Consider the following 18,632-nt stretch of genomic DNA (forward strand, 5'->3'; position numbering starts at 1 on the left):
GAGTGCCCTCACTCAGCTAAAATGTGGTAAGGTGGTCTTCCCTCCTCTCTCCTATCATAGTTTTGGGCTGCCTACACTTCTGGACTTTAGCTATCAGCATGCTTCGCAAGGGTGTACAGTGCCTATAGCCATGTATGTCTCCTGAGCACACTAATTCTGTGCACAAACTGTGTATGCCCATACTTTCTCCACACTGCCAGGAAACAGAATCTTCCACTTAGACAATCGGAGGGAAACAGAATGCCACCCTTAGTGTGACAGTAATTTCCTCAAACTTTGTAACAGAATTCCTTACATCATACTGTAGACACTTCTGCTAATGTGATTTTTGCTTGGAGAAGTGCAAAGAGATTTCTTTTCTTATGTCTAATTTCTCCCTATTCCTTCCACAAATTCTGTACTGGTGGACTTCCCTGCTTAATTTAAAAACACTTAGCATATCAGTCTTGCTCCTCTGTTCTTAATTTTTTTTTCTCCCTATCTCCTCTCCAGTTCCTTCCCTGAGATTTCCTTAAGACTTCTCTTGTCTCCTAGTGCTCCAACTTCATGCTTTTTTCCAGACCATCTGAAAAAAACTACAAAATTTCCAAACTGCTTGGAAAAATTTCTCCATCCTTTGTCTCTGGGACTGCAGTCAGGTATGCACATACATAGTCTTGTATGAATGCACAATTGTGTGTCCAGGAAATGAAATGCCTGTCTGTGAGTAAGGGCCAAATATATCACTTATGGCGCAAGGATTGATTTGGAGAGAAGGTAGGTCTGAAACAGAGCACCTAACATTTTGCTTTAGCTATGATAGGAGAAGCGTGGGTTTTGCATTTCGTAAGTTATCACAAAGGTGGAGTTCATGAGAGAGGGAGTCTAGATTCTTTTAATTTGTTTATACCAGAATTATTCATCTGAGGCTCTTTGTAGTGCTACACATGAATGTCTAGCCTAGCCTGATATACTTGCAGACACATGTAGGAGAATACAGAAGCAATGACGACACAGTAATATGTGCATAGCTTTGCAGTGGGGAATCTCATGCTTATGGCCAGGCCAATCTGGGGGCCACCCCTCTGGATTAACTGTGCAGACGAAGCCACAGGGATGTGTGCTGTTCATTAAATAAATATATTTAAAAAGAGAGCTTAATTCCCAATTCTTAGCACCTTCCTTTCCAGAACAGTGACCACACTGATATAGTAGAAAGATATTTTCAGTGAGAAGTCTTTGGAATAAGTTTAGTGTAATGAGACTGATTTTGCTTCTTTATTTTATTGCTGTGGTGTAGTAAAGGAATTATTTGGCTTTTATAGGACTTTATTGAAAAAATTATGAAATAGATGGTATAGTATTACTGTAGCCAGGGTGGTCCAAGGTATGCATGAAAAGCAAGGTTTGTTTGGTGCTTTTTTTTTTTTTTTTTTTTTTAATCATTGCCTGAAGTGCATAATTGGGAGAGACATTGGATGAGCTTTTGGACTTGAAGGGTATTTTGTGTTCAAAGACTTACCTAACATCTGTCCAAATTATGCAGTAGGTTCGGTAAAAGATTATTACCAAAACAAGTCTTGCTTTTTTCAAAATACAAAAACTTTTGTAAATAATAAGAGCAAACAAATAATAATGCATGTCATAAACCTTCTGAAGTTGTTGTAACTTTTTTTTTTTAAAGGTAGAAATGTTCATATTATTTTTCCATATTAATCAGGATATTGATTTGCCTTTCTCACCCCTGCCCCACTTCTAGGTGCCATGTCCTCAGCAATGTATGCCATGTCCTCAGCAATGTAACGACCAGCTGGATTGCCGATATTTTGGAGAACTACTTGCTGAACTGAACTGCAAGAGTAATGACCTGTACACCTGTTTACTGCAGCATGTGGACAAGCTAGGAAGGAGGTACTTTAGGAATAGTTGTCCCATCCTTCTGGTATTCTAAAAATCTTAGGATTGCATACCATAGTTTACCATGCCTGAGCAACCTGATTACCTTTTATGATGAGATAACTGGCTCTGCAGATGCAGGGAGAGAAGTGGCCATGATTATACCTTGCGTCTAGCAAAGCTTTTGATTTAGTTTCCTACAACATTCATGCAAGAATAAGTAATGGCTCGAGGTCTAGTTGGCAGCCAGTATCAAGTGGAGTGCCTCAGGCATCAGTCCTGGGGCTGGTTTTCTTCACTACCTTCATCAACAATCTGGAATATAAAATGGAGTGCACCCTTAGCAAATTTGCTGATGACACTGAGCTGGGGGGAGTAGTAGATATCCTGGAGGGTATGGCTGGGATTTGGAGAGCTTTTGCCAAATTGGAGGACTGGACCAAAATAAATTTCATGAGGTTCAATAAGGATAAGTGTGAAGTCCTGCATTTAGGATGGAACAATCCCATGCACTGGTACAGGCTGGGAACTGACTGGCTAAATAACAGATCTGTAGAAAAAACACCTGGGGGTTACAGTGGACAATAAGTTGAATATGAACCAACAGTGTTACCTTGTTGCCAAGAAGGCTAATGGCATACTGGGCTGCATTAGTAGGAGTGTTGCCAGCAGATTGAAGGAAGTGATTATTCCCCTCTATTTGGCACTGGTGAGGCCTCATCTGGAGTACTGTGTCCAGTTTTGGGGCCATTGGATAGAGTCCAGCAGAGGGTAACAAAAATGGTTAGATGGCTGGGGAACATGACTGCTGAGGAGAGGCTGAGGGAACTGGTTTTATTTAGTCTGGAGAAGAGAAGACTGAGGTGAGGGGGGATTATTTTCAGCCTTCAGCTACCTGAAGGTTGGTTCCAAAGAGGATGGAACTAGACTGTTTTCAGTGATGGCAGATGAGAGAGCAAGGAACAATTGTCTCAAGTTGCAGCAATAGAAGTTTCAGTTAGATGTTATGAAAAACTTTTTCACTAGAAGGGTAGTAATGCACTGGAAAAGGCTATCCAGAGATGTGGTGGAAATTCCATCCTCAGAGGCTTTTAAGACCTGGGTAGACAAAGCCTTGTCTGGGATGATATAGTTGAGGATGGTTCTACTTTGAGCAGGGGGTTGATGCCCTCCTGTGGTCTCTTCCAACCCTAATTTTCTATGAACCTTTGATTTCTTAGGGTGATATCTCTTATTGGACCAACTGCATAGTTAGGATAGAGTTAGACAAGTTTTCTGAATGCAAGATGTTCTTCAGGTGACCAAAGAAAAATATTTTGCATTCAAAAGCTTATCAGACTCTATCCCAACTATGCAGTTGGTCCAATAAAAGATATCACCTTAAGAAATGCTTGCCCCTCAGAATTCCTGGACCATCATGGCCACAACCTCACTCTAGGACTCTCACAGATTATACACTCACTGACTTGCACACAGCTACAAGAGATGGCAATAACCATGCAACTTTATTAAATCCAGTATATTTTGCATTGTCTGTGATTAAATGCTCAAGGCACTTAAGAGTTACGTATCTTCACTCTTGTTGAGATATTTAGACAGCATAGGAAGTATACTGCAGTGTGTGAACAGCGTGCTGTGACATGTTGCTCAAAGAAACAATTACATTGCTTAACTGAAAATGTTAAGAAAAATTACCCTTTTGTTAACATTGTAGCTTTATTCCTTATATTAAGGCATGTTTTGGATTGAGAGATCAGCTTCATGCATTGTAATGTACAGCACCTAAATGAAAATTAAGCTGCATAGATTAATAGTATTTGAAAGACTTATTTGATACTTAATCTCACCAGGCTGCATTTATTTTTCAAAATAAACTTTTCAACTCTTTTAAAACTGTTGTTCCATCCCTCTCCACCCTGTTTTTTCTTGCTCTCACTGGCCCATGTTTATTTTTCCCTAAAGCAGTAAAGGTACTCATCAATTTTAATGACTATTTAATGATTTTCTGTTGCAGAAAATCAGAATGAACTATGAATTAACTTATCGTGGTAACTGTTAAAGTGTTGGTAATGCTTAGAAATGTCTTAATGGTTCCCAGATGTTGCCTTTCATAAAGGAAAAGTCTGTGCTGGGGTTAACCCTCCTTTGCTTCTGGTATGAAGTTTAAAAAGTGGGAGAGAACAAAGGCTTGCCTTGTACCACTTTTGAGTATTGGGTCAGTTTTTCTATTCTGCATTAAAATCAGCAGGAAGTACTATCTCTCAATCTGTCATTGTGTGTGTCTTACAGGAAACACAACATTGAATCTCACAGTGAAGTAAGTGTCCAGTGCAATCCAGTCTGGTCTGTCACTGACTTCCACTGGTGGTGGGAATGAGATGGAGCCTCTGTGTGAAGCAGATGGAGCCTTCTGCAGTGAAACTATATGAACTTTCATCAGCTGAAGATCTGGAGCAGCCTACTGAATCTATGATAATAGAAGAGTCTTAGTTATTAATAGGGTTCTGAATCTACAGCTGTAGAGGTGTAAATATGATGTTGATAAAGGCCTCTATTTTTTTTTTTAAGGCTTTTGGATCAGAAGGTGAAGTGATACTTCCATAGTAAGCTGCAGGAAAGAGGGCCACTTATTAAAATACTTGCAGTGCTTCTTTCAGCTTGTTGGTCTTTCTGGTGCCTATAACTCTGTCTATACTTAGCAATGGAAATTTGATCAGATTCTATTACAAACTGATAGTGACAACTTAATATAACTTTTTTTATTTCTCCATAATAGGAGGCTAATTAGCCATTTGGGTCTTTTTTAAATGCAAGACCCACTTTAATTCTAAAAAAAATGTTTTTAGCATATTCATCAATCAAAAGTTTAAATAATATAACGTAATGTAACGTTATATAGAGTGTAAAACACAGATTTCTGGATGGAGTGTGATCTATTCACATTCTATTTATTACATCACAGTAACCATGTTTCTTCATAGTGATGTGTGATTAATAAAGAGATATTATGAAACTTCTCAGGATTTCAAAGATAACCAGTTGTATTTGGTTTTACTTTTTATTCCCTTCATTCCACTTCTAGATTGAAGACATTGAATGTTTGATTCCTAAAGGATTATCAGAATCAACAAAGCAGTTAATTCGTTATATCCTTCAGGTATGCATATAAAATAAACCACTAAAAGAGATGGGGATAAGGGGAAAAGTTAAGTTGAAGCAGCTAGTAATTGCCTTGATTTCCTGAAATACACATGAACATATACTTTAGATATTTTATTTTATCCTAATGCCTTATCCGTCTTAGAATCCTACTGTGGGCTTTGTCTGAATGGTATGCCATCACAGTTGTTTCAGCAGACTACTTACTTTTTACACGATGCACTTTTTTCTCTTTTAAAATGTTTAATTCTGTCTTTCAATTTTGCTGGAAACTATTTAGTCTTATACGGAAGAATTAAATAGCACCTGCTTTACATCTTTAGACCTTTTGTTAGTTGTTCTTTGTATTAAGATTCTAATTGTAAAGATTTAAAAAGTCATTAATGGTTTTAACAAATGTTTAATTGTCATACTTCAACAAGTTCCTTAATTTCTTACAACCATTTAACTCATGTTGATATGCTAAGAACCATCTATGACACTCAGCATGCACGTCTGTTTTACACTGATGATATCTTAGTCATTTTACAATTTTATAAGCTTTATAAATGCAACTTTTAATGTAAAAGTGTGCCCTGTTGTTTTATATCTCTGTGTTCCCTTGATCTTCTCTCCTAACAAGTGCAGTCTCTCCTCAGCCAGGTTTGCATATCTTGAGATCTGAGGTGATCAGAAAAAGAAAAACAGAAGCCTCAAAATGAAGCAAGCTGGGTCATCTAATGGCCTCATAATAGTCACATTATTACTTTCTTACCATCTTTTGATACATATTAGTATGGTATTCTCATACTATAAAGTGTCTTGATACCAGCTACTGAAAGGTGCTATATAAGAGAGAGGGGCCAGATTCAGTACAGGATATGTAGCCCACAGTGGAATTTAGAACCCTAATTTACGTGCTTAGGCTCTCTTCATGGACTGTATAAAGAGCCTAAGCACTTCTTAGCAGCTGATATCAAGACAACTCAGAATGGTAACCAAGACAGCTGTCTAAGTCGGCCAGTAAGTATTGCAGAGTACCAGGGTGAATTTTAGATCCTGTCACTCTCTAAATCTCACACCACAATCTAGTTGGCATCCACAGCCTGGAATCCTTTCCTTAGGGTAGAGGCTGAGGCCTATAACCATTCTTTAAAAGAACTGAATAGGAATCAGTCTCTTTTTAAAGTTAAAGCACTTGCCCAGAAAATCAGGGACCTGCATTTAATTCCACCTTTTGATTATAAGGGATCCAAACCTGCATCTTACAGCACCCAGGAAACTGCCCTAACAATACCTCCCTCTCCACCCAGTGTAATACAAGAAAACAGTCACAATTGTATTTATTTTGTCAACATATATTCAATATAGTTAAAAACAGCTTCCTCCCCAGGGGACTTTGAGAGAAGAAAGTCTGTTTTCCAGATCCTGGTTGAACTTGGGCAAGAATTAAATGCCAGGCACCAGGCTGTTCACAGGGGCATGTGCAAAGATATCTTTATGTGTATAGGGAATAAAGTAAAGTTTTGTGGTTTTTTTTTTTGTTTTTTTTTAAAAGTACTTGTATAGTACTTGTAAAGTAAAAAAAAAAAAAAAAAAAAAAAAAGTACAGGCCCATGACAGACTTCTGTTAATTGCATGATAAATGGCAACATGCCACACGTGCAAAACATTTATGAAACAATTAAAATGCCAAATCGGCGGCAAAGATGTTCCTCTTTAAATTGATAAAAGTGGACTGGTTTGCATCATGCTGTAATTTGAACATGTGGTTTGCTGACATGTTCAAAGGGTAGCAGGTGCAGCTGGGCTGCATCCATGGCGTTTAAAGGTCCCAGGGTGCCAGATATACAACATCAGGGAGAGGGTCCTTGGTGTCAGACTCCCAGTACCCCAAGCTTTTAAAAACCCAACAGTCATGGATCAGATGACACTTATGACAGATCCCCAAAATCAGACTTCTTGCCTTGCAAATATGGCTTAGTAGGATGCACAGGTTTTGGGATCTAGTGTAAAATGTCAGATCTGAGTCGTATGACTAAATTTAGTATCTGCCAGTGGCTGCTGGGTTAGGCAGTCAAGTTTCTTTCTAGTCAATGCAGCTTCAGGAATAGGGTTAGGAAGCGAGCATTTTTTTTAACTTTTTTGGATTTCAATTTTGGACCCAGGTACCCAAATGCTTTTTATAAGTCCTTTATTGAAAATCTCTCTTGGTGTAGATGTTTTGTTTACCTTTTTGGCCATAGCTGTGAAATATCTTAAGTTAAAACTGAAATTCTATCACATTCTACCTTAATTAAAAATGAGAAATTCTGATTTCTAATTAAAATCTAATTCTGTTTTCTAATAGAAATTTACCTTCCATAGCTTTAGAATTGCATTTTTGAAGGTCCAGGTACAGCTGGTGTAAAAATGGAGCACTGTGTGTATTCATAAATATAAAATGGTATTTTGATACTTGTAGTTCCAGCCAGTTCTGACTTCAGTGTAAAATAAATTATTTAATACTAATAATGCAAACTGAAACACATCTTCTGTGTTATAAAAGTGCTTTGGTTTTTAACTGACTGACATTGTAAGTCCTGCAAAAGAAGGTTTCAACAGTATTGTATGTTGGTAATTTATATCCTATTAATATAATCCATACAAATATGGAAACAGACATTTTTATAGTAGATAATGTAGTCCTGTTCTTTTGATATTGAGATAAGTGACAAGCAATTGTTTATAATCTTAGGATCTATAGCACTTGCTATCTGCAGCTGTTCTTGTATTTGGCAAAAAAAACTTGATGCTCCTTCCCAGGATTTTAAGTTGGTACTGCAACAAAAAATCACTTTAATGTAAACTGACACAGACACAGCTGTTTGACTGTATTAATGATGGAGGTGGGGGGAATGAAAATGGGTAAAGTTGCATTTACCAGCACTACTGGTTTTATTTAATGTTCAGTTGAATCCTCTTAATCTTTTTGGTTTTGTACTTTGAAGGGAGGAGCTGTTTGTTTTGGGGGTTTTTTGTTTTGTTTAATGGTTTTGTCCTTGGGCTAAAGGCTTAGTTTCACAAACCTCAGAGATGAATCACTGCCATGTAGTTTCCTAGGAGTGGTGGTTATTAAATTGCTATAACCTCAAAAAGCACTAAACTTGCAAACTAGCTGAAAATATTAAATACTAGCATATTTATTTATTACATTAAGTTCATGCTTCCAGTTCCTCTTTATTTCTCTTTCTCTTTATTAATTTGAATATATGTTTTGTCCTGTGAGGCAAGAACTAATAACTGTAATTTGCAGTGAGCATAAGTCTCACATTTGTAGACATTGATTGAAGTTTCAAAGCTGAATAATGAGAGCACAGCTCTTTTTGGCTAACTACAGAGTGAGTTTATTTTCCTCTTTACTGCCATTATTAAGTCACTAAGCATATTTCAAACAAAATCTGTACCATTAAGCCAGAAGAAAAATGGTTTTATAACTGATGTTGACTCTCTCTAATTGTGGTAAAAGATTATATTCCACAAAATACTGAAAATTGATCCTTTTCTTTCCAGATGAGAGTGACATCGGATAAATCGCTGAGACTCGTGCTTTCCACTTTTAGCAGTTTGCGAGAGGAGCTTTGCCATCTACAAGGTGATTTAGGGGTAGGTCATTGCATTTTCTTTTTTTTTTTTTTTAGTTTTTCATTGGCTCATCTAAATTAGTTGTAACAATGGAGGAGTAACTTTTGATCACTGGGTCTATTTTCTTACACAAATCAGGCCTCTGGTATGTGCCTCTCACTGCTTTAAATGTCTTCAAGAAGTTGAGGTATTGGCTTTAATCTTAAGGAAACTGTAGTTGCAGATAAACAGTATATTTGCTATGGAGTACACTGACACTTAATGTACAGCCTTATTCTAGTGTAAGCCACTCTGCTCCAGGGTAAACTTACCCCCCAGTGTGTGCAGACACAGAGCAACTGAGCCATTCCAACATGTCACTGATTGGGAACCAATCTGTAAAGGTTGCAGGACAGGGTACATTTTATATTTTTGTCTCCTTTTGTATAGATGCTAATTTATTTTTTTCATTCATCTGTATCTTAAAAGAAAGGGTCCATTATTTCAGTAGAGAAATTGCAGTAGTTATTGATTTATTTTTATTTTTCAGAAACTAGAAACTGAAAATATGTTACTCAAGAAAGACTTTGCTTTTAAAGAATCTCAGGCAAAGGAATATGAAACACTGTTGGCTTCTCTGAGAGAGAATAATCGCCAGCAGCAGGTAAGTTGGAAGACTTATTGCGTAACAAAGTAACTACCACCCAAAACTAACATACAGAATACCATTGAGCTTTATAAAATAAAATAAAAATCACAAATCTATTCTTCATGATCCTATCAACTTCCAACATAAATCTGCGTTCTCTGTAATGTGTGAATACATTTTATTGAATTATACTAATATACTAAATTTATACTGTTAAAGTAATTATACTGTTTTAAAGTGTATGTATAATGGAGGGGAGCTTACCACTCATTACAGCAGAGCAACTGACATGCTCATATCCATCTGCTCCTATTCTACTAAGTGAAGGTTAAAACACAAAAATTTATCCCATATAAAACAATGGACAAACTAAACTGTAAGTAGATTTGGCTGAACTATAGTGGAACTGAAGCCATATAATTGTTTCATCTCAACTTTCATCTAATACTAAAGCCAACTGATAGTTCTCTGACAACCTAAGAAGCTCTTAAAGTGGGAGTAAACTTTTTTCTAAATGTATTTAAGTACTGACTCATGTCTGGTTGCATGTGAATAACAAGTAATGTGTCCTGTGTGGGATGTGGTAGTTCACAAAAAAGATTATTCTTCACTTAACGCTTTGGCAGAAATAATTAGCGCAGCGTGCTAGCGCTTTGTTTTTCTCCCCTTCACTAAAGTTCTGTGTACAATAGTTGCCATTGTTTAGAAAAATTAAAATTAGCAATTCAGCCTAACGGATAAAATTAGTTTGAAATGGGAGCTGGGTAGTTGTCAGAGGAAAAGAAGACTGTTTAAAACAAAAATATGAAGAACACTTTTTAATCCAGTGCTTGGTAAAGTTTTATAATCTGTTTAAGAGCAAATTTGCCTAGTTCTTAGCATGCCCAACTTCGTCCACACCCACTTGTTCCAGGAACAGTAAATACAAAAGCCTATTTCCAGTCTTGAGTGTGCAGCCAACCCTTGGTGAAATTGCGTACTAAGGATCTGATCTTGATGTGTCTTTAGTTCCCATTGGCTACGAAGAAAGTTGAATTTCTGAAACACCTCCCATTATTTGGCCCTACATCAGATCTGAATAAAGAAATGGCTGTGTATAAATAACTGTGTCCCCCCAAATAATGAGCACTAGTCAAAGACAGACTTTGAGACTACCACGCTGCTCCATATCTAATTTTACTTTGTTGTGCACTGCTTTCATAGCAAGGACTCCGAGAAAATATTGCAAAATGTCGCTCACTGGAAGAACAGATCCTTTCTCTCCGCCATGGTGAGGGAGAGAAGGAGTGTCACTTAAAGGAACTAGAGTACAGTAAACGCGCCTTGGAACAAGAGATCCAGAACCTGAGAAGGCAGGTAATGGACTCCTTTGTTATCTCAAAACATTACTGTTTACTAATTACTGGCGGTAGATTTATAAGTTAAAGAAAAAATGGACATTCTAGTGAGCATATTAATTCAGAATAAACTTGTTTTTATCAGCTACTGAGATCCTGTTATATCCTTACAACTGTGATAAATTATGTTGTAATCAATATTGTATTTAATTTTGCAACATTTGTTTTCTAGACTTGTTCTAGTTCAGTGGTACAGTCTGCCACAGATGAGCTCTCCAGCCGTTATGTGGAAATGATTAACAACTTGAGAGAAGATAAAGATAGAGTGATCTGCAATCTTAGGGTATGGTGATTATCTTATAACCTATAGATTTGTAGCATAATACAGAATTCTGAGTAAAATATAGGCACCATTAAAAGGCAAATTCCATTTTCTGAACTAAAAAGTAAGATGCATAGAATAAATTTATTGCAGCTACAGAATTTTGTTTGAAATTAATTTAATGAGAACCTGATGATCCATTTGTCCTGTTTTGTATTATTTATCCAGGGTTGTTAGTTTTTGGAGTTGTGACCACAATATCACACAGACCAGAGGATCAGACTTTATTACATTCATATTTATGTGGTCTAAATCTTGTGCCACAGTAATGCAAACAGTAAACGGCAAAAACCATTAACAAAATATGTGAGGGGTCAGTACATAGAATAAATTTACGAACTTATATAAATAAGTTTAAATATGACCAGCAAATGAACAGACCAAAAAGGTCACATAGCCTAAGTATTAAAGACACTAAAGTGCGCATGTCGTTGTCTTCTTTTTTTCTCTTTTTAACTGTTTTTAAATTATGTATTTCTGTGGATTTAATGACAGATTATTTTGGGTCTAACATAACCATCTTTCCCTTGTTTGCACACGTGAAAAAATAGGTGTAGGTGTTAATTTAAAAGCAAGCAGTCAGAGTTGTAAACAGTTTGAATAAAAAATTTCTTCCTCTAATATTCAAATTTAATTGCATCAATTCTCTGCTATAAAGTTAAAGCAGTAATAAAGGGATTCCATTTTTTGGTAAACTTCTCGATGCACAGATTTCAGAATTTATTCCTATGAAATTCTTTAGAATACGTATGATTGTACCTTTTTGGGGTTTTTTTTAGTCTCAGTTAAGTCAATACCAGCAAGATGTTTCAAAAAGAAATGAAAGTAACAGTGACTTACAGATAAAGCTGCATGAACTGACTTCAAAGTTGGAAGACAAAGAAGTTTTTATTAAACAGCAGGAAGAGGTAAGGAATGAGCTTTTGTTCTGTGTAGGTTTTTATAAGAATTCTGTTTATTCTTCCCCTGTTTAGGGCCACAAGAAAATCTAAATGTCAGTGGCATAAATAATTTGCAATTAAAAGAGAAAATAGAATGAAAAGTGATGGACAGGAGAAGTCCTGCCATAGCACCATTCCACTAGTTTAGTTTTCTATAATTCCTCTTCTACCTGTACATTTTAACAAGGCTCTTTTCTTGCATTTTTGTCAACATATCAAGGTCAAATACATCTTTAGGAAACAGTTTAAAAGTAGAAAAAAATGTAATGTGCTCCAAGACTCCTTTGTACTATGCTTTGTATATGTACAGGTGTCTCCTTCTCCATGGTAAATAGATGCCAGAGGAATCTGAGTATACTTCAAAGCTTTGAGAGAGGAGTTATGTACCCCATTCAGTTTTTCCTCCTTTAAACAGTATTACATTTTGCCCAACTTATTGTAGTTCCACCGACTGCTGAGTAGAGGCCTTCCCCTGTCCCACTCTGTTGGAATGACAAACTTTATTTCATAGTACCTTCTGAAAGGAGTTTAAACTCCCTACTGACCTTTCCAGAGGAGTTCACTTTTTTATTTTTGGCTTCCTCAGGAACTCTTCAAATTGAAAAATGGAAGACTGTCATGCAATCACTGTCCAGGTGTAACAAGGACTGTCAATATCACCAGGTATGGGATTAAAACTCTTTAAAAAATATGTCCTTTTTAAATTTTAAGTGGATACAGCTTTTCAAAGAAATAGCCTCTTGCAGGCAGTGATATACAACATCCTGTTTTAAAAATTTCAACCGAATTACGAAAATTCCAATTAAGAAAACCTTTCTGGAGAGAACTCAATCCATATGGTCTCACTGACCATGTGTTAATACTGTTTAAAAGAAATAACAGAAAAAAATCAGTATTTGTGTTATCTAAATTTCATTTTGAGATAACTTTGGCAGGCTCCATGTTTCCTGGAAAATGACTATGTTCTTTGTCTTACTCGTGCAGGAAGAGGTTTGCCAATTATTTTGAATAAAAAGTACATCTATGCCTAGAGGACTATAAAAATGTCAACACCTTTCACTTGCTTCTGAATACACAAAGGAGGTTTAGATTTGCTTTCTTTAAGGATAGGCAACCGTGATCCTGTCTTTTAAAACGCTGGGAGCTTTAAAAGGCTCATAAGCCTGTCAGTGAGCCTATGTAGCTCACTGACAGGCATCGCTGCGGGTGGGGAGAGCTACAGATCATCTCTCTATCACACCTTGATTAGAGAGAGGCCTTTGCCCTCCAGCCAGGGTGTTGTGAATGTGTGGCTGCCCATAGCACTTTATTTTCTGTTGAGCTACAAAGATAACAGCTTGACAAAATAATGTCTTCCAGGGGCCTACATATACCTATGTATTTTCCCTTCCAAAGAGATGTGAAACCTTAATGCTGGCCTAACTCACTCCCCAAAGTGGGTGTGGTCTACTGAATGATTGCTGCCTGGGCTTGACAGAAGTCCTAGTGAGGGGGCAGAGCCAGTCCAGGCCCAGCATGGGACTTAGGGAGGGGGACTTCAGCCACTGTGTGCTACCATGCACCGCTGGTCTGGGAGAGCATGGAAGTGGGCGTGTGCGCCTGGATCTGCACGGAGCGGGCTGAGCCAGGCTGCACTCTGGGAAGCTAGCCCCAGTCGCCCGCCCGCCACTGGGCTGCGCTCTCCATTGCAGGTGGAGCCATGGCTGCGCTCCAAGTGGCTGGCCCCAGCTGCAGCCCAGAGCACAGCCCTGGCTCCGCCCACCCCACAGAGCGCAGTGGAGCAGGGGCTATGGGGGGGCTGCAGCCACCTCAAAATTCCCTATAGCCCCTGCCACTGGGCCAGGCCCAGTTCAGGTGCATGCGCCCGCCTCCATCCCCTACTGCTGCTTGCCTAGCTGGATCAAAGCTGCGGCTTGTCTGGGAGGCATGGGAAGGCTCGGCAAGTGGCAGGAGGGCATAGCGCCCACTCTTAGTGCCTTCTACCACCCATCCGGAGCGCAACCCGGCCCAGCCAACCTTGCGCCGATCTAGGGACACGTGCCCGCTCCCATGCCCTCCCAGACTGGTGGCGCGCAGTGGCGGGAGCCCCCCTCCCCAAGTCCCGCGCTTCCCTGCCCTGGCTGGGCAGTTTGTCCCAGTCCCACCCTCAATTCTTCCCTTGCTGTGGGGGCATTGATCTGTACCCCAACTCCATATATAAACAAACACACACACACACACACACCCACACCCACACCCTTCCCTCCTCCCCTCTCCTCCGCCCACCGCAACAGACTTATGAGCTGGAGGCAGCTGTGTCCAGTGCCCTTGAGGACTGCTGCCTGTTTAGACTATGGATTAATCTCCAAATCTTTGGATCTGAATCGACCAGATTGAATTGGGACAAGGATTTGAATCATCAAATCGCTGTCCCTCCCAGTCGGCTGAATCTGAATCAAATACTTGCCACTTCGCACAGGTCTAGGTGGGATAGCTCACTTGGAGCACTGTCATGGATGGGTACAGATTGTTTAGGAAGGACAAGCAGGGGAGAGGAGGAGTTTCACTTTACATTAAAGAGCTGTGTGATTGCTCAGAGCTCCAGTATGAAGCTGGAGATAGGCCTGTTGAGAGTGTCTGGATTAGGGTCAGAGGGGAGAGCAACAAGGGTGATGTTGTAGTGGGGGTTGAAAACCCCTGAACTAAATCACAAAATGGACGATTCTAAGAAGTGGAAAGTTGGACAAATAACTAGGGAAGATTACAAGAGTATTGCTTGGGTATGCAAGGATGAAGTCAGGAAGGCCAAAGCACAATTGAATTTGCAGCTAGCAACAGATGTGAAGGGTAAAAGGAAGGGTTTCTACAAGTATGTTGGTAGCAAGAGGAGGATCACGGAAAGTGTGGGTCCCTTACTGAATGGGGGAGGTAACCTTGTGACAAAGTATGCAGAAAAGGCTGAAGTGTTTAATGCCTTTCTTTGCCTCAGCCTTCACAGGCAAAGGCAGCTCCCACACTACTGCACCAGGCAGCACAGTTTGGGGAGGAAGTGAGCAGCTCTCAGTGGTGAAAGAACAGGTTGGGGACTATTTAGAAAAGCTAGATTTATACAAGTCCATGGTGCCAGATAAGATGCACCCGAAGGTGCTGAGGGAGTTGGCTGATGTGATTGTAGAGCCATTGGCTATCATATTTGAAAACTCATGGAAATCAGGAGAGGTCCCAGATGATTGGAAAAGGGCAAACATAGTGCCCATATTTAAGAAAGGGTAGAAGGAGGATCCAGGGAAATATAGACCAGTCAGCCCCACCTCAATCCCTGGAAAAATTATGAAGTAGTTCATCAAGTAATCCATTTCTAAGCACTTGGAGGGGAAGAAGGTGATTAGGAACAGTCGGCATGGATTCACCAGAGGCAAGTCACACCTGACTAACCTGATTGCCTTCTACAATGAGATGAGTGGCTTTGTGGATGTGGGGAGACAGGTGTATGTGGTCTACCTTGATTTTAGCAAGGCTTTTGATATAGTCTCTCACAACATTCTCGCAGGCAAGCTAAGGAAGTATGGGGTGGATGAACAAACTGTAAAGTGAAAAGAAAATTGGCTGGAGCATTGGACTCAGTAGTAATCAATGGCTTGATGTCTAGTTGGCAGTTGGTATCAGTTGGAGTGACCCGCAGGTCAGTTCGGAGGCCGGTTTTGTTCAGCGTCTTCATCAATGACCTAGAAAATGGCACAGAGCGTGCCCTCAGCAAGTTTGCAGATGACACCAAGCTGTGGGGAGTAGTAGATATGCTGAAGGATAGGGGTAGGATTCAGAGTGACCTAGACATATTGGAGGATCGGGCCAAAAGAAATCTCATGAGGTGCAACAAGGACAAGTGCAAAGTCCTGCACTTAGGACAGAACAGTCCCATGCACCAGTACAGGCTGACTTGCTGGGCAGCAGCTCTGCAGAAAAGGACCTGGGGGTTATAGTGGACAGTAAGCTGAATATAAGCCAGCAGGGTGCCCTTGTTGCCAAGAAAGCTAATGGCATCCTGGGCTGCATTGGTAGGAGTGTTGCCAGCAGGTGAAGGGAAGTGATAATTCCCCTGTATTCAGCACTTGTGAGGCCACATCTGTAATACTGTGTTCAGTTTTGGGTCCCCCACTACAGAAAGCATGTGGACAAATTGGAGAGAGTCCAGTGGAAGGCAGGTGAGGGGGCTAGGGCACATGACTTATGAGGAAAGACTGGGAACTGGGCATATTTAGTCTAAAGAAAAGGAGACTGAGAGGGAACATAATAGCAGCCTTCAAGTACCTGAAGGGGGATTTGAAAGAGGATGAAGTTAGACTGGTCTCAGTGGTGGCAGATGACAGAACAAGGAGCAATGGTCTCAAGTTCCAGCAAGAAAAGTTTAGGTTAGATACTAGGAAGAATTTTCTCACTAGAAGGGTTGTAAAACACTGGAACAGGTTCCTCAGAGAGTTGGTGGAAGCTCCATCCTTGGAGGTCTTCAAGACCCGGCTAGACAAAGCTTTGGTATCACTGTTTGTTCCCCTCCAAAAGGGACTGGGGACCTTCCTTCTGGGTGCCAGGCTGCTTGTGCATCAGGCACTGTGAGCAGCTGCTTGATCCCAGGCTGATCACATGCTCTTCAATGTGCCCAGCCCAGCGGAAGTTTAAAGGGTTCATGCATAGCTCAGGACTAGGGCTGCTTCCAAGATGCTGAGGGTATCAAAGGTTGATGGGAAGGTTTCTACCTCCCCATCAATCCCTACCAACACCATGGCTGCCATGTCCTCTATTACTGGGTTACAGGAGGGGCAGTGCTCTGTGCCTGCCTCCCTGACCAACTTTGAATGAGTACCTTCTTTGAGGCAGGTTTGCCCTTTTTTATCATGTCATAATTTTTTTGAATGTCTGACATGTTACTATTTAATGCATATAACTTGCATTAATCATATGATAAACATAGTATTTGCCAGGGGCCATGTGGATTATTTATTCTGTTAAGAACTTCTCAGGTTTTGCTCTTCCTATTATTTAAATAAAACAATGGTTACTGTCAGGCTACTGTTTGTCCCCAACAAACTGTTCCCAAGCAAACTGGTGGGTGCCAAAACTAGTGTGGCCTGCTGAGAAATTTACAGTTGGTGCACAGTTACCCTAGCTGAAACCTGATCAAGGAGTGGGAGAATTGGGGGGATTTCACTCAGGGAGTTAAAGGCACAAAGGCTAACAACTGAGTGGTTATATTCGGAGAGACTTAAGAAGGTTGGGATGCCATTAGTGAGAGAAGTGCCAGAATGTAGTACTCGCATCCCAAGTTCAAGGGAATGGAGTTTTAAAAAAAGAAAAAAACAAACCAAAACCCTCCAAACTAAGTAGTTCCAGCTAAATGACTGCTAAACTATGCCCAGTGCCATTTGTAGAACTTGCTTGCAGAATAAAACTTTTTCAAGTATTCTCAAATTGACTTTTGTATTGTAACAATTCACCTAATTTTAACCCAATTTTCTTAGAGATCAACCCCCAAACATCTAAAACTAGGAATAGTCTTAAGGATTGGGTGTCCTTTTCAAGTTTTGTTTTGTTTTTGTTTTTTTTCCCCCTTAGCAACAGCATGCCCATGGCTTCGCATCCTGTTTGTTGCTAATTAACAGTTGCTATAAAAACATGGATTCTGTAATTAACAAACCCCATGATATATACAGGTTATAGTTATTTAAAAACATGTTCTGCATTGATCATAATTAGCAGTGAGTGTATCTCTACAAATGTGAGCTTTTTAAAATCCATTTGCTCTTTCATAAATACACATGCTGCCATATTTTTTTTTTTTATCACGTAGCACCTTCCTCCTCACCCCCCAGATCTGCCCTTGCTAGACTCCTCCCCTCCCTCCATATAGTTCCTGGAGGGAAGAGAAGGAAAAGGAGCAGCAGCCATCTTAGTATTTCCATGTCTCTATTCTGGTCAGAAAAATCAGCTTCCTTACTTAACGCTAATTTGTGAGGGAGGGATACAAGTGATATACAAGTAAGTACAGTAATGGAATTTTGTCTAGTAACCAATTAAATGGAGCCTTTAAATGTTTGTTTTAAAGGGTGAGAAACTTGTTTTCCTGAAGGAAGTTAGTAACATCCATATATGCATTGGAAAACGTAGAAGTAGACAGTATTCCACTTACTATTTTGCAACATTTTTTTTACACAGGTACAGGAACCAGTATCCAATTCTTGGTCTCTTGTCTGATGACTTCAAAGCTACATTACCAGGCAATCAATCTTGCACTACTGTAGTTGAGAGGACTGGAGATAGTTGGAAACGTGTAAGTTACCCATGTTGCTTCCCGCTGAACGTGCAGATTTCATATTCCAAAATCCATTGATTATGTGTTTAGACTTTAACAGCAAAAATGTGGTAAAAGAGGTAAAGTAGCAGTGTGAATACAACTGAGAATCTCTCTTGGGCTGCATCCAGATGTGCCACTACATGTGGTTTGTGGCACCACAGACCTCTCTACAACTCCACAAACTGCACACCCCACACATTAAAATATGCCCTATGCTGCAAATTTGCAGTAAGAGAACAAAATTTGCTACCAGGAAAACCTAGTAGCAAAAAAAAAGCATTGCAAAAAAACCCCAACAGAACACTGGCGAACAGGGTGACTTGATCCTCCCAGTAGATGCTCTGGCTGCTGACCAGAGCATATCCTAGCTCCTTTAGCACAT

At 39.7% G+C, this 18,632-nt stretch overlaps 1 protein-coding gene across 1 annotated transcript in view; it reads left to right on the forward strand.

The window, feature by feature from the left end:
- Positions 1-18,632, forward strand: part of POF1B (POF1B actin binding protein) — a 46,085-nt gene that overhangs the window by 22,594 nt on the left and 4,859 nt on the right. Inside the window, exons 5-14 of the mRNA XM_019487945.2 lie at positions 1,739-1,890; positions 4,165-4,192; positions 4,958-5,032; positions 8,566-8,658; positions 9,167-9,280; positions 10,469-10,621; positions 10,835-10,945; positions 11,764-11,892; positions 12,512-12,588; positions 18,112-18,226. Of these exons, the coding sequence (XP_019343490.2) occupies positions 1,739-1,890; positions 4,165-4,192; positions 4,958-5,032; positions 8,566-8,658; positions 9,167-9,280; positions 10,469-10,621; positions 10,835-10,945; positions 11,764-11,892; positions 12,512-12,588; positions 18,112-18,226 (1,047 nt within the window). The remainder of the gene's footprint in view (positions 1-1,738; positions 1,891-4,164; positions 4,193-4,957; positions 5,033-8,565; positions 8,659-9,166; positions 9,281-10,468; positions 10,622-10,834; positions 10,946-11,763; positions 11,893-12,511; positions 12,589-18,111; positions 18,227-18,632) is intronic.

Source organism: Alligator mississippiensis, chromosome 8, assembly GCF_030867095.1.
Source record: "Alligator mississippiensis isolate rAllMis1 chromosome 8, rAllMis1, whole genome shotgun sequence".
In the NCBI taxonomy this organism is placed as follows: Eukaryota; Metazoa; Chordata; order Crocodylia; family Alligatoridae; genus Alligator; species Alligator mississippiensis.